Raw genomic sequence first — 24,851 nt, 5'->3', positions numbered from 1 at the left:
GCTACTCGCAATGCTTCAGTCACAGACAGAAGAGCAGTTTCAGTACTTGGTCATGTTTGCAAACTGCTTGCATCCTTACTGTAAGGGTCCTGTCGTGTTTTGTTTTCCCCGTTTATCCCCATTATGTCTTCATCTCTTGTTTACTTCCTGTGTCCTGTTCCATGTGTTTCTTTGTTTGTTTTGCCATGTGTTTCTGTTCCCTGTGCCCGTGTCTCCGCCCCTCACCTGATCCGCGTTAGTCTGTTAATTATGGTTTCCACCTGTCTTGTTTTACCTTGTTCCTTGTCCACCTGAGCCTTGTTAAATCCCTGTGTATATAAACCCCTAGTTTCGTTATGTTCCTTCTGTGTCATTGTTGTAAGATTCCTGCGCTGCACTCTGTAACTAAAGTCAGTAAAGCTACTCTTGGTGTGTTGTCCTGCTTTTGGGTCAATTCAAGTAGCAGTCCTTTTAAGTGCACCTCATCTCAAGGGCCCAACGAGAGTATTCGTTATGAACAGCTTTATTGTTTGTTTATTATTATTATTATTGATTAAATTGTTAAGGATTTAGTAGCTCTAATTTAGTAACACTCAGTTAAAACTAAAGATTTTCTGTGAGGAACACAGCAGGAAGTTGTTTCTGACAATTATTTTCTATCTGCTATTAGCATTATTGGGGCAATAAGAAATACATTATATTCTATATAGGCCTACTAAAACACTTTTTTAAGAATGGTAAAAGGTTCCAGTGAGAAAGAAAGTAACAACACAACAGCCTAGATCAAATTGCAGATTGAAAATTGCAGAACTCAGTTGATTTGGGATTATGAAGAAACATGATTTATCAAGAAATTCTCAATCCAGAAAAATAATGATCTAAAATGCTAAATTTAAACAACACATTTTTTTCTGTTTATTTATTTATTTTTGCTTACTGCACTTTGAATAAGCAAAGTATAGTAGTATGCTGTAATGTGAGGATGAATAACAAGACATTATGGCATTTTTCACAAGTGCCTTGCATGATCCTTGAATATGTAATGACGACAAACTTCACTGTGCAGGAGGAGCAGGAGAGATTCAGATTGACTGAGTGTAGTCTTTTAAAAATTTTAAATGTGCTGCTCATATTTTGTATAATGTTTAAGTAGTGCTAACTAACCAAGATAGTTTCACTGTCTTTTTTATTTTGCATTTCCACACAAAGCTTCCAGAACAGGGTCAATGGGTCGATTTGTCACTTAAATTGGGTTTAGTGATTTGCAAACAATCAAAAACATAGACATGCCTTGGTGAAAATGCACATTTGTAACATCTGTATCTAAAATTGCTCATTTTAAAACGCTTTTTGGCCAAAAAGGCCAAATTGCACGTTAGAGTCAAAGTGTCAACTCGTGGACATATGCTATCACTGACTGACTGTATTGGTATAATACACTAAAATACTAAAAGTATTTATTTTGTACTCAAAAATATGTTGCGCTTCCTGGTTGCACTGTGCTCTGTAATGCTGATCGAGTCTGTTTAGTTTGTCTGCAAAGAGATAGCGAGGTAGGCCCTCTGGGTGTGGCTGCTTGCTTTATGTAGCCTATTTGTTTGAGTCATTCACAGCAGTAGGTGGCAGCAGAGTGTTGATTCTTCTAGCCGTAGACTACCTTTGACTGTCTATGGAGAATGGCCAGAGCAATTTCTTTCTTTTTTGATAGTGGAATCAGAGAATTCTGTAGACGGGCTCTTTTAAACCGGTTGGTTTGTTTTCTGTCCTCAGCACGGTACATCGGTGCTAGGTGTCACAATTTCCCTTTCAACTCACGCCTTGACAAATACAAAAAACAAATAATTAATTAAAGTTATTTTCAAGATATTTGTGGGCTAAGCAATTTATTTTACTCAACAATGAGAAATTAGAAATTCATTTAATTATTCAGTTTACCCTGAGTACCCTACGCCAGTGTTGTGCAAACCACATGGAACTCTGTAGTAACCATCCAATCAGCAAGCAGACTAGGCGTGTCGTACATACATCATTCATGAAGTGCTCTTCTGATTGGACACGAAAAGCAAAAGTTGCACGTAGCATTGTTTGAATTCTTTGCAGAGTTGGTGTCGGAGTGCTTTTGGAGTGCTTGATGAAACTGGTAAGAATACTCTAATGTCTGTTAAATGTCAGATGATTTGGGATTTAGGGGAATTGACAGATATGTTGTGTTGTTTACTGTCATTATCATGCACATAATATTGCAGTATTTTAATGTAACCAGATGCTTTACCGATCATTACATTGGCAGTTTAAATCCATGACATGGATGCATGCTTGGCCAGACAAGGGTAACGTTAACGTTAAGTTAACATACTTTTACAAAGTAGGTAAGGTTAGCATTAACGTTAACGTTAGCCAGTAGAACCGACAAACTTACTTACGGGCGTTGGATTGCGAATTGAGCAATACTCAGTTATCATTCAAGGTTTTGTTAACGTTTACTCAAACTAACGTTAACGTTATGTCCACTGCATTGATATCACTTGATTTTGTCGTTGATGTAGGCCTACGTTAGCGATAATTCATCTGTTTGTGCTCTCCGAGGGTAAACGTTTTTTTTTGTCTGACAGTGTTTCTGAATGAACCATATCGTAAACTACAAGCATTACAACTGTTGTTGACAGGACCAGTGACTGGTTGTGACAATCACTGTAACTTCAATGGCAGTCCATAACGTTAGTGCAGCAACTTTGCATTCTGCACTCCATGATTTGATTGTAGTGATATTTTTATTTTGTCTTTGCTCAAAACTAGTCCACACACACACACACACAGCCCTGTTCAAATAATTTCATTAAAGGCAAGGTTAAGCAATCATTGCAAGTTCATTTGGAAAACTAAATTATAGCTTTTTGTTTCAAGTTTTATTGTTGCATATACTTTGCAATATAGCGAAATTCTTGTGCCACAGTTGCAGTAGTAGTGCAAGGAGGGGTAAATAAACACAGGGGGGCAGTAAGGGAGTTGAAGAAGGACTGTACAGTCCAAACTATCCATACATGCACACATTATACAGCCATATATAGCTATATATATATATATATATATATATATATATATATATATATATATATAATCATAAATAAAACCTCATGGACATGTACATTTAGGATTCTGACAGCTTGTGGAAAAAGACTGTCTCTGAATCGTGTGGTGTGGGTGGTAATGCTCCGGTAGCGCTTGCCAGAGGGAACCAGAGAGAAGAGGGAGTGAGCTGGATGGCTGGCATCCTTGATGATGGACTCAGCCCTCCTCTGACAGCGTGTGGAGTAGATCATTTGAAGCTGAGGGAGGTCAGCCCCAATGATTTTGGATGCAGTCCTGACAGTCCTTGACAACACTTTGAGATTGTGAGCAGACCGGTTCCCAAGCCACACTGTGATGCATCCAGTCAGGATGCTCTCAATAGTGCAGCGATAAAAGTTCACCAGCGTTTTTGTTCTAATCCCAAAGCTCTTTAGCCTCCTTTGAAAGAACAGCCTCTGCTGTGCTTTCTTGAGAATACAGGTGGAGTGTAGGGACCATGAGAGGGAGTCGGTGATCTGTATGCCCAGGAACCAAAAACTGTTGACTGTTGTGGGACGCCGGTGTTGAGGATCAGCATGGATGATTTCCTGTTGCCTATTTTAACTAACTGGGGCCTGTTGGTCAAGAAGTCCAGCACCCAACTGCATATGGGTCTGCTGCTCAGACCCAGGTCTCTGAGCTTTAACACCAGTTTTGATGGTACAACAGTGTTAAAGGCAGAGCTGTAATCAGTGAACAGCATCCTGACATAGTTGTTTTTTTTGTCCTGGTTGGGAAATGTTTGGACGGTCCGGAAAGGCACACATGAGTCCATGCAGTGTTAAAACCTGATATGTAAACTCAGACTTATTTTGTAGACTTTGTAGACTTACAGTATGATGGGTATGTCAGTTCCACATCAGTAATCAGACACTGATGTGGCTTGTCCTTAAAATTAGGTAAAGTCCAATGTATCATACAAACAAAAGCGTAACTTTTCACCAGTACAGTTAATAGAATGTGTCCAGGCCCAGGAACGTGCTGCACATTTTTATATGGTATAAGTATAAGGTATAAGTATATATACTATTTTGATCCCGTGAGGGAAATTTGGTCTCTGCATTTATCCCAATCCGTGAATTAGTGAAACACACTCAGCACACAGTGAACACACAGTGAGGTGAAGCACACACTAACCCCGGTGCAGTGAGCTGCCTGCAACAACAGCAGCGCTCGGGGAGCAGTGAGGGGTTAGGTGCCTTGCTCAAGGGCACTTCAGCCGTGCCTACTGGTCAGGGTTCGAACCGGCAACACTCCAGTTACAAGTCCGAAGTGCTAACCAGTAGACCACGGCTGCCCTACAAGGACCCTGTTTATGATTTTGCAGGACCTCAAAGCGTCACACTCGCATGCGTAATGCGTCCCACGACACCAAGACGACGAAAGGGAGCTGCTCCCCAAAAGCGATCTCCCCCCGCCCCTGCACCAACTGTAAGGACTAGACGTGATAGCGGACCAACAGGTAAGGCAGTTATTTATTTATTTGTGTGGGTGTGTGTCCGTCCTAAACCATAGATATTACCAGTTAGTATCCCTAAAAATCTTACACACTCCTAGCTCTGCGAATTGCTTCTAGTCTACATTAAAACCTTCAGAGGAGGTATTCCAAGTACCGAGTTCCAAATGGCAAAATCCAAGTAAGTTAACTGAGTAAGAGACAAAAAAGAAGAGAAAGAAAAAAGAGAAGAGCTGCTTCTTTAATTTGCCAGGAATATGAAGAAGTAGGGCTCTACAATTACGAAGTTTACTACTAACTCGGCATCATCCCACCCGGGTTTGATACTGAGCTATATTCTTGGAATACCCTTCTGGCCAAGAGACACTAACTCCTCCCTGCTCCCTTTCTGCTTACCTCACAGAGGCCTCTCCTCGGAAGAAGAGGAGGTTCCGACCTGGCACAAAAGCCCTGATGGAGATTCGGAAGTATCAGAAATCCACCAACCTTCTGCTTCGCAAAGCACCCTTCTCCCGTCTGGTACTTGCTTTGTTCTTGTTCTCACAGTGTGGCACTACACTTAATAGAATAGAGATTTTACACACAAACTGAAAAAGGCCAGATTTGTAGGCAGGCGTTCTCATTATTGATTCTGAAAAAAATATGGATCAATCTAAAGACAAGCTAGCAAACTATTTACAACTACCAGTGTTTCCCATACATTTACTTATTTGTGGCGGCCCACAACAATATCTACATTGACCACCACACAATGATTTGTCCAGGTTGTACTAAAATGTGCTTAAATCTGGTTAGCATCATAGCACGCTGCGCTACGGTTGCATTCAAGTTAATTCTGTAAACCTGCCACCACAAATAGAATTCAATTCTGTGGGAAACACTGCAACTACTAATACACAATTTGATTTTAGTCATTTGTAAGGTGTTCATCCTTAAACCCACTCTTTTACATGTCTGCTGCATGGTGTAGCCAAATATATAACCAAATTGTACCCCTGTTTAATAGATAATCGCTTTGGGAAGGCCCCATCTGTACTGAACACTGACAGATTGCTGTTGCTATCTGCATTTGTATCACTGCATGCTGTAATGCTGTTCAGTCTTGTGACTACTGCACCTGATTGATTGCTGTGGCACTGTTTTGTGTCCCTCTTGTTTGATAGGTGAGGGAGATCTGCATGAGTTTCAGTCGACAAGACTTCAGGTGGCAGGCCTACGCTCTTCTGGCTCTTCAGGAGGTACGAGTGGTCCTGATTTTCTGTCCCAGTTCACTGTACTTTGTTTCAGTGCAAGTTGCATGGCTGTTCAATTTAAAAAAAAGTTTGCTACACAAAGTCTGCACTAGACCCAATCAAAAATCCGGGAATTTTCATATCACAGTGTGTCCTTTTTGGGGGAAAATAAACCGTTGAATTTGAATGGTGACCGAGGAAGTTTGACAAAGAAATCCATTAAAATGTAAAACAAAAGTGAGCGTTTAGTTAGAAGCATTACATTTGAATCGAAGTGCCTACGAGGACAAGGATAAAAAGCACATTTTTAAAAATAAGGGGGAAAAAACACCAGAAGTTGTAGCTCAAACTGGTCAATGACCGGTCACAGAACAGACTCTGGTTCTCCCCTTGGTGGGACTAGCCAGTATTAGCATACAGAATCAGAAATGACTAGTTTGAGCTGCAACCGCCTCTTAAAAACAAGGACGGCATCTTTAATGTTGAGCCATGCACTTTGGGTATGCTTGCTCCTTGTGTCGTTTTACTGGTTCATGTTCTCCTTGGGCCCCACAGGCAGCTGAAGCGTTTCTGGTGCTTCTCTTCTCCGATGCCAACCTGTGCGCCATCCACGCCAAACGAGTGACCCTCTTCCCCCGAGATCTGCAGCTGGTACGCCGCATCAGAGGAGTGGAAAGACTCTGAGGCAAGACGGCTGCCAACCTGGCGATGGCACATTCAAGGAACTTCGTACAACCTTTTGGTAGGGGATACCGCTGACAATGGCTGGAGAGAATCCGGTTCTGTTCTGGCCCTGTCTGATCTAAAGTGGACTTAAAGAATAACGGAACCATGCCGGATCTAATCAAGAACCATTCCACAGTCAACTACTCTGGTGGAAAGAGATGCAAGTGCAGGGACTGCTTATGGCTGCATGGTCAGAGACACAGTCATTTTATTATTTTAACATAATGTTCTTGGAGTTTTAAAGCTGTAAATTAATTGTGTGTGTGTGAACAATGGATGTTTTTAATGTACTGAGTTCTTCATTATGTGGTTGCTCAGAGCTGACTGATCAGCACAGTCAGACTGTGGGGCCACGTGTTGTTTTTTTGTTTTTCCTGTATGTATAATACTCATGCTGTTTGTATGAATAAATTGTGATACTTTTATCATGGCATGTATCATGATACTTTTATCATGGCATTTCACATAATTAGGCAAGGGACTAATTATGTGAAAACACCCTCGAACCCTGCATGTATCCATTGTAACATTGTACTCAATGGTATGTGGTATACTTGTTTGCCCTGTATCGATCCCTTCACAAGGATGCAGGGGTTGGGGTAGGTAAGGTAAGTAAGTAAGTAAGTAAAGTTTATTTTTAGAGCACATTTAACCACAGCTCGCACTGACCAAAGTGCTGTACATAGTGCATTAGCTAAAGAATAAAAAAATAAGATTAAATAAAGTAAAATAGAGAAGTAAATAAATACACATACAGATCAATGATTTAAGCTAAGACGACATCAACAGACAACGTTTAATTAGACATAACAGGGTTAGACAATTAAAACACAGGTAAGGCCAATGTACAAAGGTGTGTTTTGAGCCTGATTTTGAATAATGTGATTGAAGGGGCATTTCTAATGTCAAGTGGCAGTTGGTTCCACAGCTGAGCGCCAGCAACAGAAAAGGCTCTGTCACCTTTTTGCTTAAGCTGGGACCGTGGGACATGAACGAGGCCTTGGCTGGATCTGAGGGACCTAAATGGATAGAGGCTGACAGGAGATGAAATAATTTGGTTGAGAGGAATGAAATATTGATTGACCAAGGAGTTGAAATAGCTGACCAAGCGAAAGCAGAGTTTGTAATATAAACTAAAACCCAGGCACAATACTTTTACCTGCACAGTATGGCATGTGGTGAAAATTCATTAAATCAAGATAATAGTACATTGTGATTTAATTCAGGGCCCTTATAAACCTGAGTGTGGGTACTAAAGTTACATATATAAAATCTAAAAATATAAACTAGTTGTGCAAGGCTTTGTAACAAGTGTGCTTTTCACATGCCTGATGGGAAAGACTATCCTACTTAGCTAACAACTTTACAGGAAATTACGCGTTCATGACATAATTGAGCTAGGAGGCCAATAAGATTCATCAATCACGCAAATCACCTTAATGAGCTCAAACAACTGCAGCGTACCTACAGGAATGGTTCAATGAAATTCTTCCAGGTGACTTGCTGTCTTCCTGGCAAGGAGCAAAAGAAGAACAATGGCTTGGTTGGATAATCAGAGTTTGTCAAGGAATAATGAATGAACGATGCCACAATAGCTGATAATTGGTTACTTCTGGATCAGCCATTTAAGCAGGCTATGTCTCCAAGTTGTAAGAATGTGGACGACGTTGTCATGTCATCCTTGTGCGTCAAGAAATAGGGAAGCCAATCACAGGCCAAGGTGCTGAGGCTTTATATCCCTGACCTAGGACACTGAGTTGGGTTTTAAAAAGTTTACCAAAAAACCCAAGGACAGATTCACTTCCCTTCAGCAAGGTAATCTAAGTTTGATTTCATTTTTTATGGTTTCTCTTCTTAATTGAAGCTTCTTGGTCTGTAATTCTCTGTTAGAAAGATTTGTTTTCAGTTGTAGTAACATGTTTGTTCCCCTAAACAGCTAAATCTCAAGACAGTGCATTTCCAAATGTTTGTGAGGGACCATTCCAAGTGCATGTTTGTGACCATTTATTTCACACTATATCTCTCACGCAAATCTCTCTAATTTTCTCACCAGATGAAAGTGTCTTTCCATCTGTGTTCGTCACTACTGGCCCCAGCTCTACTCTCTGTGGTTCTGCTGGTCCTCACCTCCAGCGGAGATGCCTTCCCACATCCCATTCCCCTGCTTCCCAGCTTGGAGGATCCTAACTGGGATGCCACCCTGCAGCAGCTCCAGGCTGCCCTGGATCCTCCAGGGATGGACCCGTCGGCAGTCTTCCAGCCCTGGGGGCTGATCCGTGAGCTGGTTCCCGAGGTGGTGCACCTGGGCCTGAGAGAGGAGATGGAGAGGAGCTGGGGACAGCGTAACGAACGGAGGGACTTGGGCGAGGACTTTGGGAGACGACCACTGGGCACGCTTCCCGACGGGTCAATGAACGCCCTGCATTTCCAGAATGGGGGCGAGGAGGTGGGGGAGAGGAAGAATGAAGCGCTGCACTCCATTGCTGGAGGATTGCAAGCTTTTAACAGAGAGAAGGGAGGCTTTGGGTTCCGCTTTGGGAGAAAGTGACCTGAGGCGAGGGAAAAGAGGAAGGTGTGTATCTGGGGGTGGAAGCCACTTTGAAGCAAAACAAGAAACTGAACACAGAGCAATGTGAGATCAGATGTGTAGAAATGAGGTAGAAATTCAGTGTCATGATGCTCTCTCTCTCTCTCTCTCTCTCTCTCTCTCTCGCTGTCCCTCTATTTTTGAGTTTGAATTTAATTGCCTGAATGAAGAAATGTACACATGAACATGAGATGACAGGAAGAGGATGTTTGTGATAATTTTGTGATAGTTGATACAGTTAAATTCCTGCCATACCAAATGTACTAATTTCTTTATAAAACCTGCTCCTATATCGTTGGATTAGCAACAGTATTGAATAGTTTCACTATTTTAGTAAATATCTTCAAATGTCTTTAAAATTGTTGTACACCCTTCATGGTGTCTTGTATGATAATCTGTCAATAAAGGAAGTTAGAGAATTCACTGGGACAAAATGACTCTGTGTCTGTACACTGTAAGAAGTTGTTGCATGTGTAGTTGTCTTCCACCATCAGCTCATAATGCAAAACAAATCAGGGCTGTGTTGCTTGCACAAGGAAGTAGAGCTACCAGTTTGCCAGCAGGTGAAATCCAACAGTAGTGGGTTTCTAGAATACAATTTATAAACTGGTTTTGTTTAAAATATTATTCTTTCAAGTCTTTACATCATATCTTAGCTTTTGAATTTCTAGGTGTGTTCTAAAAAACATGTGGAGTCACCTCAGGGGGAAATACTTGAAAAAAGGGAATAAGACCTTGTTTAAAAGTGAAAGGGGAGAGGGTATGAGGGGGGTTTGGGATATAATATAGAAGTACTTTAAGACTGTATGATAGGAACACAGAGGGCAGGGCAAGGATATTATAAAGATATTACAGAATATCATAGAATAGTATTAGGCTACACTACTATAGAACTATTAGGCCTAGGCTATAGAAATAGAAAACGCTCCCCTGGGGTAAAACACTCCCCCTTCTATTTATACATATTTAGCTTTTGTTTCACAGTAATGTCACATAATCCTTTAGGGGGCGTTTCCCCCCACTGTTCCCACTGTTGTTGAAACAGACCTCTATTTCCTCACTGAGTGCAGTCATTATACAGACCTCAGATTGAATTTAATACAAAAGTAGGCCTAAGTAATATCTGCCCAGAGTTTACAGAACAAACAAATGAAGGGAAAACTATAATACATCTAGGTAAGAAACTGTAACAGCAAAATATGTATCGGCATGCCACAAAAGATGTTGATGTGTTTGTTTTTGCCTTTCATCCATTTCTTTCATTGTTTGGGAAGTTATTCCTTCTTTTTTATACTTTTCTTTAATAATTTAATTTACCGGTAATCATGTATTGTAGGCCTACAATATTTTCATGCCAAAGCACATTGAATTGAACGGATAGGAACAAGCAAAACACCCAAATCGGTGGGAGCGGCCGCGGGTGTGAAAAAAAAAAAAAAAAAAACACTGGTAGGCTCAAGTGTTCACCTCGCCCACTGATAACTGTCGTCATCGCAGACGCATAGACTAGCCTACTTTTTAATACAAGGCAGATTCGGGGAGTGGAAGCCCTACTGCGTTCAGAGGAGAGTCGAGCTTGGAAGCATTCTTTGCCAAATGCCGCTTAACACTTGGAGATAAACACACTCTCAGTCTGATCGAGCGGGTAAGTAGAATACCGTTGTGATTATAAGGATTGCGATTCTGTTAATGTATACGTTTTTGTAAATTGCCCAGATTTTTTGTCTTTTATCACAGTTGTGCCATCGACAGCGAGTTAGCATATTAGCATATGACCACTGCAGATATGATATCTTGGTTAACAGTAAAAAAGCATGGACCAGTTACAGTTGAGCAGTAGAACTAACCAGCAAGCAAGATGCCTGGTGTAGATTATGATTTGGCGGGGATGGAATATCTTTTGTTACTGTAATGTTTTCTGCTGACTGGCATTATGCCTATGTTGTGATGTTTTGAATGGCTAGCTATTGGTTAGCAACTCGTCCTTTGCTACGTGTACACTGGATTTCTTTCATGTCAGGCAGCTTTCAAGTTCTCGGTTAGGGAACTGTTAAGAGGCATATCTACACTTGTGTAGCAGGTTTCGATCGTCGTTTACATTAAACGTTACAGCTGTCACCTATGTAGATTGATGACAACCTGCTGTGATTGAGAACAACCTCGGCATTGTAGAAAGGCCGTCAACAGTTAGCTAACGTTAACGTTGTATGTTGCTTCACGTTGTTTTTTATGTGGTTACACTTCGATGTGCATCTTCCTCACTAGTGATAGTGTAGTGTGTTTTTTGTCAAAAGCACCAACGCTAACTACATCAAGGGACAACAATTAGTCCCCCGCCCACATTCCGCTGTGATTCATGCGGGGGATGCAGCGAGTTGGCATAGGGGGCTTCGTGATTTCCGGAAACTGAATCACTCACCGGAATGTTATGTTTGCGAATCTGGATTTGACCGATAGTGCCCTATCACACGTGTCACTCACGGACTCCTCTTTCACACAGTGCCTCTGTATATCACAGTGCACGAAGACACGGTTTCTGTTCCACATCCTTTTTTTTTTAATCAGATGCTAAAAAAAATATGGTTTAGCTTTTGATGAAGGGATAACACTAGCACATGGATGTATTGATATGAGTATATAATTCGTTTTCTGTGAAATTGATAATTCCTCCTTTCAGGAACTCTAGATTTCATGTTTGACTTTACAGGAAAAAAGCAAAACAGTTCCTTATAACCCCCAAAATACAGGTGTTGGCAGTTGGCAGTTACTAGTCATTTCCTGTAGAAACAAGAATGCTTTGCATTGTTATAAAGAAAAAAACTGAGCCACCTACTCGTGCTTTTATCTTACAAAATCTTCTCAACTTTAGCCTAGACAATAATAATTCTTTTCATTATCAACACAATTGCTGCCTGCCTCACTTGGGATTATAATTAGACCTATGATGTAAGCACACAGTGGAAACACACGTGTAGGCGAATCTGACAGCCAAACAAACCAGTTTGTCAGCAGCATCATCATCATCATCATCATCACAAACACACACACACACACACACACACACACACACACAAACGCATGGCTCTTGGTGATTATGCAGATTTTCTCTTCTCAGTTCCTTGAAAGAGGGAAAGAGTTTAAAGGGGAACAGTGAATGGGGATTGTAAGTGGGAAAGAGCTAGCAGCATTTATACCAAGGACAGCCAAACCCTTTTGTGCTATTTTATCGTCCACCTAGCATTCATTCTGAATTCTAATGATATTCATGACGTGCCGATATGTCGCTCTCGCTCAGATCAAGGCCTGATCCGTCACAGAAAAAACAAACCAATGACACCTAACTCCTTTCTATTTGTCTCACAAACTCACTTTCTCTCCCACTTTTCTCTCTCTGTCTGTCTCTTCCTTTCTTTTCCTGTTCTCATGCCTCTCTCCTTCCTTCCCTCTCTCTCCCACTTCCCCCTGTTTATCAATCTGTCTTCATCTCTTGCTCCTCTCTCTAACACTCACCACACTCCTTACTTTCTCTCTCTCTCTCTACCCCTCCATTTCTCCCTCTCTTCTCTCTCTCCCTCCCTCTTTTTCGCCCTCTCTCCAGGCTGGTATGGCTGATATCCACATGGCTGTGCCACCTGTTCGGGTGGAGGAGCTGCAGTTCCATCAGACTCTCTCCTCCTCCACCTCCTTGTTCTCCTGTCCGTCCTCACCCTCCTCCGCCTCCTGCGCCTCCTCTTGCCCTTCTTCCTCATCATCTTCCTCCTGCTCCTCCTCGCCAGGATGCTCCCCCCACCACCGCCACCCCCTGGCCTCCAGCCTGTCTAGCCTGGGCCCAAGCAGCGAGAGTGGGTGTAGTTCTGACGCAATCTCCCTGGAGACGGAGCCTGTGCCAGATCTCATCATCGACCCTACGGTGGCCCAGAGGGCGTGCCAGGAGGTGCTGGAGAAACTCAGAGGTGTGGGGACGCCCAGCCAGGGAGAGGGTGACAATCAACACAGCCCTCTTCCCACCTCCCCCTGTGGCACAGACAATGGGTCAGTCCACCTTGAGGTGGTGGACAGAGGGACAATTCAAGAGGAGGACGAAGCGGGGGTGGTGGGAGGGTGGGATGAGAAGGAAGAGGTGCCAGCGGAAGAGACAGGTGGCGACTCCTCAGATTCTCCATCAGCAATGAGTGAAAGTGAGAGTGTGTCATCACTGTCATCATCGTTACCATCGTCACCACTACCACCAGTGTCAGCATCATCATCATTATCTACCTCCTCCTCCTCTTCCTCCTCCACATCTAAGCAGTCCTGGCTACTGCGTCTCTTCGAGTCCAAACTCTTCGACGTCTCCATGGCCATCGCGTACCTCTACAAGTCCAAGGAGCCCGGCGTGCAGGCCTACATCGGCAACCGCCTCTTCAGCTTCCCCGAGTCGGACGTGGACTTCCACCTGCCGCAGCTGCTCAGCATGTACGTGCACATGGACGAGGAGCTGGCCGAGGCCATCCGGCCGTACCTGCTGCAGCGCTGCACCCAGAGCGTGGCCTTCTCGTTGGAGTGCGCCTGGCTGCTGGGCGCCTACTCGTCCGACATGCACATCTCCCGGCAGCACCACTCGCGCGGCAACAAGTTCCGCAAGCACATCCTCTCCAACCTGCTGCAGCAGACGGCGGGCGGCGAGGGCGTCGATTCAGCCCCCGGAAGCCCGTCTGAGAGGTACCTGTCGCCGGTCAGGGCTCACCGGCACCAGAGGTCCAAATCGGACGCTGCCGGGCCCGTTGGGGTCAGGGGTGGAATGAAGAGAAGTGGCAGTAATCCCAAAGTGGACGGCAGCCTGGAGGAGGTGAGTCTGGCTCGAAATGGTGAAAATCATGAAAATCGTGATTTTAAAATAAAGAACCAAATGACCACCATTCTTCATATGATTTAAATCTAGACTGTATTGTCTTGAAAAATAGTTGGTGTAAGAAAATCTAATTTGTGGACATGTCAGATATAGTTCTTCGTTCTTAGTTCTTGGTCTTAGTAGCTTGTGCTTTCTTTGTTAAAAGTACTGATTGTAGTATGGTTTACTGGTGGTAGTATGGTGTTTATGTTTAGGCCTACTAGCAGATGGTTTTATCCAAACTGGCTTCAACACAATAAAGTAGAGAGACACAGGCTGAGTCTAACCCCCAGGTATTTACTTTCTGGAAAATATTTTTTTTTCCCCTTGCTTGTCTTTAAGGAAACCGTTTAATAGGTTTTGGATAGTTTGGCTATGAATACCAGCGCAATAAAAAGTAGGCTAGGTCGCTTCAATACATATTCAATGCAGCTTAGGCTAATCATGATGATTCGTACTAAGCTTTTGACTTGACTTCTTAACTCCTATGTGGAGCATACTGTAGGTTGCTTACAGTTTGCTTCTCTTGAACCAGGGTGTGCCATTCATACTAAGATTAGCCTAGTATCAGGAAAAGATTACTTTCGCAAGCCTCTTGGTTATGAAGCAACTCGGTCTGAGTGTCAGGAGCTCTTCTCTCCCGTCCTGTGCATGTTTATTATGAGCAACCTTACTACACTGCATTTCTTCTTTAGAAAGGATACAGTACCATTCCCTAAGATTCCCTTTTGTAGTGCTGCTGTGTGTGTTTAGTGCGTGTAATGACCTCTAGTCTAGATCCATTCCGGATGGAGAGTGTGTCTGTCTGTTTGGCTGAATTCCTTAACCCATCTGCTTTTGTCTTGATCTCACAGCTTACTGTGTGTGTGTGTGTGTGTGTGTGTGTGTGTGAGAGTGTTTTTGCCATTCTGTCTGCTGTCCCATTTATCTGATCTGCTCATCGTGATCGTGTGATGTCAGTGCTCTACGTGAGCTCTCTCTTAGCCAGAAATATTGCTTTTTTTGTTGTTTTTCTCGGCACCTATTAGGTCTGCCATCTGCTCATGTTTTTCTGTCTCCTTCTCCCTCTCCTGTCTCCTTATTTAGAGATGACTACTCCGTATTGGCCTATTATGTGCTGGCAATAACCAAAATCATACAGCAACAGAGATACTGTACCTTACAGTAACTGTATAGGGTAGCCTATATGCTGTATACTGTATGTTATACTTACATATATAGTACATGTTCTAGTTAGGCCTTTTCATTAATAGTGTATCACTATTGTAATGTATAGCCTTTTGTAAAATGTTAATAAGGAGGTTATTTGTAGCATCTGTGCATTCTTGCAGTGCTGAATGGCGTTTAAGTGTAACATTGGCATCACTGCAGTTGAATTCACTGCATGCCTCTGTCAGTATTTAGGCTGACTACACTGAATGAATGTAAAGCATCGCTACACAACAGAGGAATCTCACAAAGTGTGAAGCGTCTCCGTCGGGTCCCTATGTGGTCTGGTCCCTGCTGTGTTGACTTGTGCAGAAGTCCCCTAAAATGCCCTCTGCGGTAGTCAGCAAGCCGGTGGTAACTGGTAGCCCTCCTAGATAGATAGATAGATAGATAGATAGATACTTTATTGATCCTCAAGGGGAAATTCAAGGGTCTCAGTAGCATACAGACATCACACACAACATGCACTTACAGCAGAAATGGTAAACATAAGTATAAACATATAACTAAACTCCACTGTACATTAAAGACAGTGAAAGATAAGAAAACTAACTAAATACTAAATACACTATATAAGTTAAATTAAGAAAGTCCAATGTGCTTGAGGGTGATCAAGCATAAGACGTTTGTAGTGACAGGGCCGGGACTGGTGAGGTGCTAAAGTGAGTGAGTGTCATGGTGCTCCTTCTGCCTTTCATCTCCTGCCCGTCCAGCAACATTTGCCAGGGCTGCCAGCTTTAGAGAGCCCATGCCTGGCCGAGGGCCAGTTAAGCGGCCTGGCATTGCCAGCTTGGCACTTTTTCATTTATGGCATTTATTTGTGCTCGCGAGCTAGCTAGCAATGTGTGTGTGCTTAGCAGAGCTTCGCTACCGTGACCGCTTCTTCCACAAATAAACTCAGTTGCCTGGTAACAGAACTAACTTATCTGTTAGCCTTTTGACTGGTCTTTTGTTCACATTGTTCCTCATTGTGGTTCGATTATGGTTCAGCTACCATTGTAACCACAGAAAGGAAATATTCCAGTCCACCTGTAAATGTCAGCTATGTATTGTGTGAGCCAGATATGCTTATACTGCCAGAAAAAAAACATGCTGAAGTGTTTCTGCTTCACAGAAAGAGAGGGGTTCTGTTAGTTGTTACCTTTAGAATACGTTCCAAACTGTCACATTTGTTTAATTTTAAGGGCCTATACTTAGAATGAGCAAAACATTGTTTTAATAATTGAAGTGCAGTAGTAAGGCCTACATGTCCAAAACAGAGTGCTATCCCTCTCCTTTTCCCTACACCTCTATTATTATATACCTTCTTTTTCTTTCTCTCACTTTCTTTCTTTCTTTCTTTCTTTCTTCCTTTCTTTTTCCAGTACTCCTCTTCTGTGAAAGTATCACAAAGTTGTGACCGTGTTCTGTTTGTCCCTCTGCCCTCCCTGTTCAGCCGGTTCGCCTGACCCCCCAGAAGGAGTTCATCAAGTCGCTGATGGTGATTGGGAAGCGGCTCGCCACCCTGCCCACCAAGGAGCAGAAGACGCAGCAGCTCATCTCGGAGCTGTTGCTGCTTAACCACAAGCTGCCCGCGCGCTTCTGGCTGCCCACGGCCAACTTCCACCATCACGTGGTGCGCATCCCGCACACCCAGGCCGTCGTGCTCAACTCCAAAGACAAGGTAAAACACAGAGACACAGACAGAGACACAGAGACAGAGACACAGAGACAGAGACAGAGACAGAGACAGAGACACAGAGACAGAGACACAGAGACAGAGACACAGAGACACAGAGACAGACACAGACACAGACACAGACACAATTCATCTTGCCTGAGTCTCTGTCTCTGTTTAACTTTAAGTTATATTACGGTCAAGATTCTGCAAGCGCATACACACACACACACACACGCACGCAAACAAACATTGAATGGCACACAGGATAAGCCCAAAATTAACAGGATTAACCCTAAAATAAACACATGTACCAGTGAGTGCACTGGAATGGGAATATGGATTATTTTCAGATCAAGGACCACTCAGAGAAAGCCTCTGTTCACTATTTCCTGGGACAATGAGTCTCTCACATACATTATCTTCAGTCTGTCACCTGACCACAGAAACGGCATTCCTTTTTTTAAAACTGTCTTTGCTTTGGTAGATTGTATGATAACTGTTTCCTGCACATGGGCACTAAGGGATGCATTCTGAAATTATCTCCACTGTTAATCATTTTGCTTAAGTATGTGTGTTTATGTGTGTGTGTGTGTGTGTGTGTGTGTGTGTGTGTGTGTGTGTGTGTGTGTGTCTTTCCTTCCAGGCTCCATATCTCATAAATGTGGAGGTGCTTGAGTGTGAGAGCTTCGAGACATCCTTGATTCCCGTTCGTATCCCGGAGACACGGGTTCGCAGCACATGCTCCACGGAGAACCTCCCCGACTGCGGAGTGGCGGCCGAGGGGCGATCGGGCGTAGGAGTCGTTACCACGGTGTCCAACTACGACAACGACGACGAGGCATGGGCTGTGGATGACATAGGGCAACTACAAGTGGAAGTAGGTCATCGCTGATTTCCTGTTGACCTGTAAGCTGTACAGGTGAACTGTTGAAATTCATACTCAAAAAGCCTGTAGATATTAGACTCAATTCAGATACTACATGTGGGAAAAAATATGTTTTAATGATGACCTTATTGCCATGCTCAGATAAGAACTTCTTGTCAATTTCATTTTCTTGTCAAGAAAATGTGCACATCCACTGCTGCAGAACCAAAATGCATTCACTATTTTCTGCTGTTGATTGATAGATTGCTTTTTTTGACGTTTTAAAACCCGATAAAGCATTGTAACATACATTAAAACAAAAATAGTCATGATGTCACAATAAAACCCTATGGCTTATTTGAGTGTGAGTGTGAGAGTGGCTTGGCTTATTTCCATGGTAGTCCCTCGGGAGGGGCAAGCTAGAGTCTGTAAGCACAATAACAAGCTAGCATCATTAAGTATGTAAGTATAGTATGTAAGTATATATACTTTTTTGATCCCGTGAGGGAAATTTGGTCTCTGCATTTAACCCAATCGGTGAATTAGTGAAACACAAACAGCAGTGAAACACAGTGAGGTGAAGCACACACTAATCCCGGCGCAGTGAGCTGCCTGCTACAACGGCGGCGCTCGGGGAGCAGTGAGGGGTTAAGTGCCTTGCTCTTGTGCTCTTACTTCAGCCGCGGCCCACTGGTCGGGGCTCGAACCTGCAACCCTCCGGTTACAAGTCCAGAGTGCTAACCAGTGGGCCACGGCTGCCCAATCATCAACCAATTATCAACATCAATCAGCATAAGCTGTTTGTAAAGGTTGGAAACGGGGCCTGGAGAGTCAGGATGTCACTCATGATGCTCTCCTGTTCTGGAATTTTCCTCCGCAGCTCCCAGAAGTCCACACCAGCAGCTGTGACAACCTGTCCCAGTTCTCTGTGGACAGCATCACCAGCACAGAGAGCAAGGAGCCTGTGTTCATCGCCGCCGGAGACATCCGGTAAGCTGCACTTACACGCCACGAGAATGAAAGTTCCGGATTTGCATACACTGTGCAGCATGTATTTAAACCCACCCAAATTCTATCACTTGATTTAATTGGTCCTTATGTTCTGGCAATCACTGCGGCCAAACCCAAAAACTTGTGACTCATGAGTCAATCATTGAAAATCTTTTGTTTCAACTGCTCGCAGGAGTCCACCAATTAAATCTTTTGAAAAAGAATTGCATGCCGCATGAAGAAAGTCTAGATGCAAATCTAAAACTTTCACTACCATGGTCCTATCTCCGCTAGCTGTCGTTCAGCTGTCTCAGAAATGTATTGAGCAAACTCTGAGCAAACTCTGGGCAAAGGTGTCTCTTAGGCACTCCTGAGCTCTGTAATAGATAAGAACAACTTTAGCATTTGTGTTAATGTAATGATTAACCTGTTGATTGTTTTGGCTTAAGTTGAGGCCTACAAGTTAAGTTTTTGTAAGTAGATCCTTATTTGGCTCCAGTGGTTTTAATGGTACCATCCACACATTTAGAGCTTGATGTCCGTTACAAACCTCATGGACTTAGTCTGACCGGGTGTGCTAAATGCTTATTGTGACCGGGATTAATATGGTAGCGTTAGTGTAATTTAGTATCCGCTTTAGTGTGACCAAGGTATCATAAAACCAAATCAACAGTGACATGAATGCCCAACAGTGTGGATGTGTGGTAATATGACCAGCAAAATTACAATGTTTAAAAAATGAAAGCATATTGACATGCGTGTTGTGTATGTGTGTGTTCGTACCTAGGCGACGACTGTCTGAGAACCTCGCACACACCCCCACAACGTTCCGGCGGGATCCGGAAGATCCGTCAGCCGTGGCACTGAAGGAACCCTGGGAGGAGAAAGTGAGGTGAGGGGGAAAGACCGAATCTACCTGTGCCTGTACATCTCTCTTTCTCTGAATCTCCACAGGCCGTGAACCCAACCTCTGCGCTTTCTATCTGTTTTACCACAGAGTGTCATAGTCATAAAAAAAGCTATCCATATTATCAGATCTGAAATCATAATTGCTGTTACATCTTGGTGCATCATATCAGTGATGGCTTGTTTAAGGGTCATGTGCTGTGGTTTGTTATATTGCTGGTGGAGGGACTGATGCCATGTTTATTGACCAGTATTATCTCTTGCTGATTATTTTATTGATGCCATGTGTGATGGCACACATGTGTAGGTCAGCCAATCAGAAAATACTATTTCTTGTCTCCAGGGGGATAAAATGTGATATTTGATGCAACTTACTGATATCTAGCGGATATTATTGAGGGCCGTATTTAGCGGATATTATTTATGGCAGGTTTGATCCCAAGCGCTGTATTCTTTTGATACTTGATCATGTTTATTGAGCACTGATTTGTGAACAGGTAAATCACCTTCCTGTGCCTCTCTCTAGGCGGATTAGGGAAGGCTCACCATACGGCGGTCTACCCAACTGGAGGCTGCTGTCGGTCATTGTGAAGTGTGGAGATGACCTGAGGCAGGAGCTTCTGGCCTACCAGGTGCTCAGTCAGCTGCAGGTACGCCACACTGACTGATCCAGAAACAGTTGGTGGTCTGTTCAACTCTTTTGGGACTGGTTACACGAACATGGATTAATCCTAGTCTTAGACGAAAAGAAAACATCAATGAACATCTCCACTAAAAAAATGGTTTTAGTCTAGAGCGAAGTTTGATAATCCATGTACGAAAAACTGTTGCAATGTCATCCGTACATGCATGACCAAATTCTGCTGTAACACCTATACAGCTGATGTTTGTTTGTTTTGCTGGTTTATTTGGTTGATGCAAAATGACAGCCGTGTTAATGTTACCTTACTTTATTTGACTCCATTTACTCCAGTTGTACACTTCTATCTTCATGTTCAAGTGTTGATTTCTGGAGTCTGTCGTGCAAAGCAGCATATTTACTCTTTCTTTTTCCTTCATTTTCTCTCTCTCTCTCTCTGTCTGTCTGTGTCTGTCTCTCTCTCTGTCTGTCTGTCTATCTGTGTCTCTCTCTCTCTCTCTCTCTCTCTCTCTCTCTCTCTCCCTTTCGTCCCCTTGTGTGTGTGTGTGTGTGTGTGTGTGTGTATAGAGCATCTGGGAGCAGGAGCGCGTGCCTCTGTGGATCAAGCCCTATAAGATCCTGGTGGTGTCGTGTGACAGCGGCATGATCGAGCCGGTGCTGAACGCCGTGTCGCTGCACCAGGTGCGCAAGCAGAGCCAGCTCAGCCTGCTGGACTACTTCCTGCAGGAGCACGGCGGCCCCACCACCGAGGGCTTCCTGACCGCACAGAGGAACTTTGTCCGCAGCTGCGCCGGCTACAGCCTCATTTGCTACCTGCTCCAGGTGAAAGACAGGTGAGTGCGAAAAGGAGGAGCACCTGCTACATTCTCATCTCTTATCTGGTCCAGGTCAAAGATAGGTGAGCGCAAAATAACAGGGAGCACAAGGACAGGCAAGATGAAAGACTGGTGAGGTCAGACAGGTGAGGTCAGACAGGTAGAACATGGGGAGATGAGGTCAAAGGCTGGATACAAGTGGATAAGTATATATACTCTTTTGATCCTGTGAGGGAAATTTATACGATAGCCTCATCTGTTAACCTGCTCCAGGTTACACAGGTGAGGTCAAAAACAAGTCAGGTCAGACAGCTGAGCTGCAGCCTGGAGCACCATGTATTTCTCTCTCGCCTTCATTCTCCCTCTTCTATTGTCAGTGTACCTGTATCTGAACTGCAAGAGCAAGGCTCTGGCAACACCAGGGCGATGGTTTTGACCTCCAGGGTGCTTACATGCTAATGTCAGATATTTTCCATCTCTGACCTCCAGGGTGCTTATATGCTAATGTCAGATATTTTCCATCTCTGACCTCCAGGGTGCTTACATGCTAATGTCAGATATTTTCCATCTCTTCACTATTAAAATGAATGTGTTGAAAACAACACAACTTGCGTTGTTTTTAACACATCTCTTTGTCCAGATAGGGACAACACAAGTTTGTGTTGTTTCCTTTTTTTGTTTGTTACACAAAATGTGTTTAAAATAACACAACTTGCGTTGAAAACAACATAACGTGCGTGGTTTGTTTAACACATCTCTGTGTCCAGATAGGGATAACACATTCGTTTTAAGAGTGTGTTTCGCAAGATCTTTGGGATGGAAATGAAAGGGTGTAAATGGGGGCTCTTTATCCAGCACCCAATCTCTGTTGAAACTGGAGGAGGTAATAGACTGATGTGGAGAGTGTTATGTGTGAACGAGCTCTGGGACTGATAGGGAAATTAGGTCATGCAAATTCACTCATTTGTATCCTCTGTTGTTTACTCTACATCTCCTTTATCTGTTTCTCTATCCATCTCTCCATCTGTCCATTCCTCCATCTATATGCCCATCCATCTCACTGTACAGACACAATGGGAACATTCTCCTGGATTCGGAGGGCCACATTATTCACATCGACTTCGGCTTCATCCTGTCCAGCTCACCGCGCAACCTGGGCTTCGAGACGTCTGCGTTCAAGCTCACCAGCGATTTTGTTGACGTAAGTGAATCTAGCTACTCAAAGCCTCACAAGTAAAAAACAAACAATGTATTACACAGACATAACTCTTAACAGTATATTAAAGATAGATGTATCTATTTGTATTGATTGCTTTTTAGGTGAATTAACTATGCTTTATGTCAGTGTTGAGTGTAGAAGCATCAGTGAAATTTGTTGTTGTTGTTGTATAGGTGATGGGGGGACTGGACGGGGACATGTTCAACTACTACAAGATGCTGATGCTGCAGGGTTTGATCGCCGCACGCAAACACATGGAGAAGGTGGTGCAGATCGTGGAGATTATGCAGCAAGGTGCGACACAAACACGCGCATGCACGCACACACACACATGCACAAACACACACACACACGCACAAACACACACACACATGCACAAACACACACACACATGCACAAACATGCGCGCATACACACACACACGAACACGCACAAACAACCTTGGTAACCCAAGATTATGCAGCAAGGTGCAACACTCCGTTTCATGACCAGTTCACTGATTTCTGTTTTGTGCCCTCCTCTTTAAATGGGGATGAAGTTGTCCAAATCAGGGACTTCTTTTTGGTTTTTGGTTCAGTTGATTTGGTTCCCTCGCACATCCTCTTTTATCCAGGTGATTTCTTGCAGAGTTCCCTTTTCTGTCAGATAGCTGATTGAAAAGAGAAATGTCAGATATCAGGTAGCTCATGTGTATTTTTCCAGTAATTGCTGCAATCCATGTTGCTGCTCAGGTGACCTTTAAAGTTTTGCCTTCCAGTTGTTTTTTTTTTTTTTTTAAATTTGTACCATTGGTGCTTTTGAATACAAATAGTTTGTAGTGTGTCAGGAACTGAAACTGCCTATTGCACCCTGAGGCAGAAGACGGAGTGATTCACAAAATAACTAAGGCCACACTAACTGGGATGATGGCAATGTGAAAACATACAGTCACAGAACGGGTGTTTTGTTTTCAAAAGCAACTTTGTTGCAAGGAAACATTTCTCAAAGAAACTCGCTAACAGACATATGGGCCTAGAAAACTGAAAAACTGGAAAAAGTAACCTGATATACCTGTGACATGGAAATGTTTGGGTTTGAGTCCAGATATCATAGTCAACGAGGAAAAAATGGAAAAGTAGCCATGCCAGTTCGGCAGTAAGCTCAGCTCTGCTCAGTTTGAATAATGTGCCATATGTAATGGCTTATGCCGAAAGGAATAGTTAAAACTGCAGCAGATGAAAGCAAAAATACTGTCTCAGCAAAAAGGATGAAGGTGACCAATACAGTATTTGTTTACAGAGTTTACAAAGAGAGAAATATGTAAAACATAGCAAAGTTAGTGGAATGGCGTTTAGTAGACTATGAACGTATGTGTGTCTGGCTTTGGGAAGGAGAGAGCATAGAATATGTATGTATCTTAGGACAATTAGGACAAGACTAACAAGTTAAAAAAAAAGGAAAATAAAGCGTTGAGAGCCTACAAAGTTAACTTCTCCTCCCCGTTCTCCTCTCTCGTCTCTCTCGTCTCTCTCTCTCTCTCTGCCCGTGGGCAGGTTCCCAGCTGCCGTGTTTCCACGGCTCCAGCACGGTGCGGCAGCTGAAGGAGCGCTTCCACATGAGCCTGACTGAGGAGCAGCTCCAGGTGCTGGTCGACCAGATGGTGGACGCGTCCATGCGCTCCATCACCACCAAGCTCTATGACAACTTCCAGTACTTCACCAATGGCATCATGTGAACACACACACACACACATACACAAACACAGAGGTACACATACAAATTAGCTAATTATACACACACAAACTAGCATGTCCGCATGGTCATGGTCATGTGCTTACAGCTGATTTGTGCTGTACACGCGCTGATTTGAGCAGAGGATTTTAATGGTTTACACACACACACACACACACACACACACACACACACACACACAAGCAAGCTAGCAAGCAGGTCTCCACGCTCATAAAGAAAGCTGTACTGCACAGCAGATCAACATGATTTACCCAGCAGCTCCATATTAACTCAAACACTCACACATACCTTTTAGTGCCTGTGGAGCCATGGTCATTTCGTGTAATAGGCCTACATGGTACCCTTTACCGTGTCGAAATGTAAGCGAATGACTAGCTAACATGATGAGGGAAATGCATGAACTTTTTGTCTATGAAGTATCCAACATGTCCCCCAGCATCCTGTGTGAGACCGGGAGTTACTGTCCAGTGGACACGGGCAGTTTTCATCTCTGCTCACTGCTTAATGTGAAACACACACACACACACACACACACACACACACACACACACACACACACACACACACACACACACATATTCACATGAAACACACAATCGCAGACATAATACTGTTATTCTCGACCAAGAGCGTCATTGGCTCATCATTCCATCATTCTATCATTCCGGACCATGTGCTGTATAGAAAGACTTTCTCTCCCTGTCTTTGTCCCTCTTCAAGTGACAAGACCACAGCATACACTTACACATATACAGAGACAAGACTGTTCTTTAAAAAAAAAAGAGGCAAAGGCATCGTTCCAGAAACAGAGTGACTGTAATGGTACGGTCCCTGTGAGCTTCTCTGAATCACCATCAT

At 43.4% G+C, this 24,851-nt stretch overlaps 3 protein-coding genes across 3 annotated transcripts; all 3 read left to right on the top strand.

The window, feature by feature from the left end:
• Positions 1-2,031: 2,031 nt before the first annotated feature.
• Positions 2,032-6,926, top strand: LOC125285726 (histone H3-like centromeric protein A). The gene is made up of 5 exons (XM_048230294.1): positions 2,032-2,119; positions 4,415-4,549; positions 4,947-5,062; positions 5,707-5,781; positions 6,331-6,926. The coding sequence occupies exons 2-5, from the start codon at positions 4,444-4,446 to the stop codon at positions 6,457-6,459; spliced, it is 426 nt and encodes a 141-aa protein (XP_048086251.1). The 5' UTR covers positions 2,032-2,119; positions 4,415-4,443; the 3' UTR covers positions 6,460-6,926.
• Positions 6,927-8,284: 1,358 nt separating this feature from the next.
• LOC125285725 (pyroglutamylated RFamide peptide) lies at positions 8,285-9,510 on the top strand. Its single transcript, XM_048230293.1, has 2 exons — positions 8,285-8,316; positions 8,555-9,510. Exon 2 carries the CDS (start codon positions 8,555-8,557, stop codon positions 9,047-9,049), a length of 495 nt encoding a protein of 164 aa, XP_048086250.1. The 5' UTR covers positions 8,285-8,316; the 3' UTR covers positions 9,050-9,510.
• A 1,086-nt stretch (positions 9,511-10,596) lies between these two features.
• Positions 10,597-23,990, top strand: pi4kb (phosphatidylinositol 4-kinase, catalytic, beta). Its single transcript, XM_048230271.1, has 11 exons — positions 10,597-10,733; positions 12,687-13,916; positions 16,603-16,830; positions 17,471-17,704; positions 18,573-18,682; positions 19,470-19,574; positions 20,115-20,238; positions 20,796-21,061; positions 22,112-22,244; positions 22,436-22,556; positions 23,795-23,990. The coding sequence occupies exons 2-11, from the start codon at positions 12,693-12,695 to the stop codon at positions 23,974-23,976; spliced, it is 2,727 nt and encodes a 908-aa protein (XP_048086228.1). The 5' UTR covers positions 10,597-10,733; positions 12,687-12,692; the 3' UTR covers positions 23,977-23,990.
• Positions 23,991-24,851: the final 861 nt, after the last annotated feature.

This window comes from Alosa alosa, chromosome 20 (assembly GCF_017589495.1).
Source record: "Alosa alosa isolate M-15738 ecotype Scorff River chromosome 20, AALO_Geno_1.1, whole genome shotgun sequence".
Lineage (NCBI taxonomy): Eukaryota > Metazoa > Chordata > Actinopteri > Clupeiformes > Clupeidae > Alosa > Alosa alosa.
This window is presented reverse-complemented; position numbering and strand designations above follow the sequence as displayed.

What these genes read in the sequence shown, in the direction of transcription:
- LOC125285725 (XM_048230293.1), top strand. Translation starts at nt 8,555, where the DNA reads ATGAAAGTGTCTTTCCATCTGTGTTCGTCACTACTGGCCCCAGCTCTA.
- LOC125285726 (XM_048230294.1), top strand. Translation starts at nt 4,444, where the DNA reads ATGCGTCCCACGACACCAAGACGACGAAAGGGAGCTGCTCCCCAAAAG. An exon ending in AAGCACCCTTCTCCCGTCTG is followed by an intron (nt 5,063 to 5,706) that starts GTACTTGCTTTG and finishes CTTGTTTGATAG; the next exon opens with GTGAGGGAGATCTGCATGAG. An exon ending in CTCTTCTGGCTCTTCAGGAG is followed by an intron (nt 5,782 to 6,330) that starts GTACGAGTGGTC and finishes TGGGCCCCACAG; the next exon opens with GCAGCTGAAGCGTTTCTGGT.
- pi4kb (XM_048230271.1), top strand. Translation starts at nt 12,693, where the DNA reads ATGGCTGATATCCACATGGCTGTGCCACCTGTTCGGGTGGAGGAGCTG. An exon ending in TGGACGGCAGCCTGGAGGAG is followed by an intron (nt 13,917 to 16,602) that starts GTGAGTCTGGCT and finishes CTCCCTGTTCAG; the next exon opens with CCGGTTCGCCTGACCCCCCA. An exon ending in CGTGGAGATTATGCAGCAAG is followed by an intron (nt 22,557 to 23,794) that starts GTGCGACACAAA and finishes GCCCGTGGGCAG; the next exon opens with GTTCCCAGCTGCCGTGTTTC.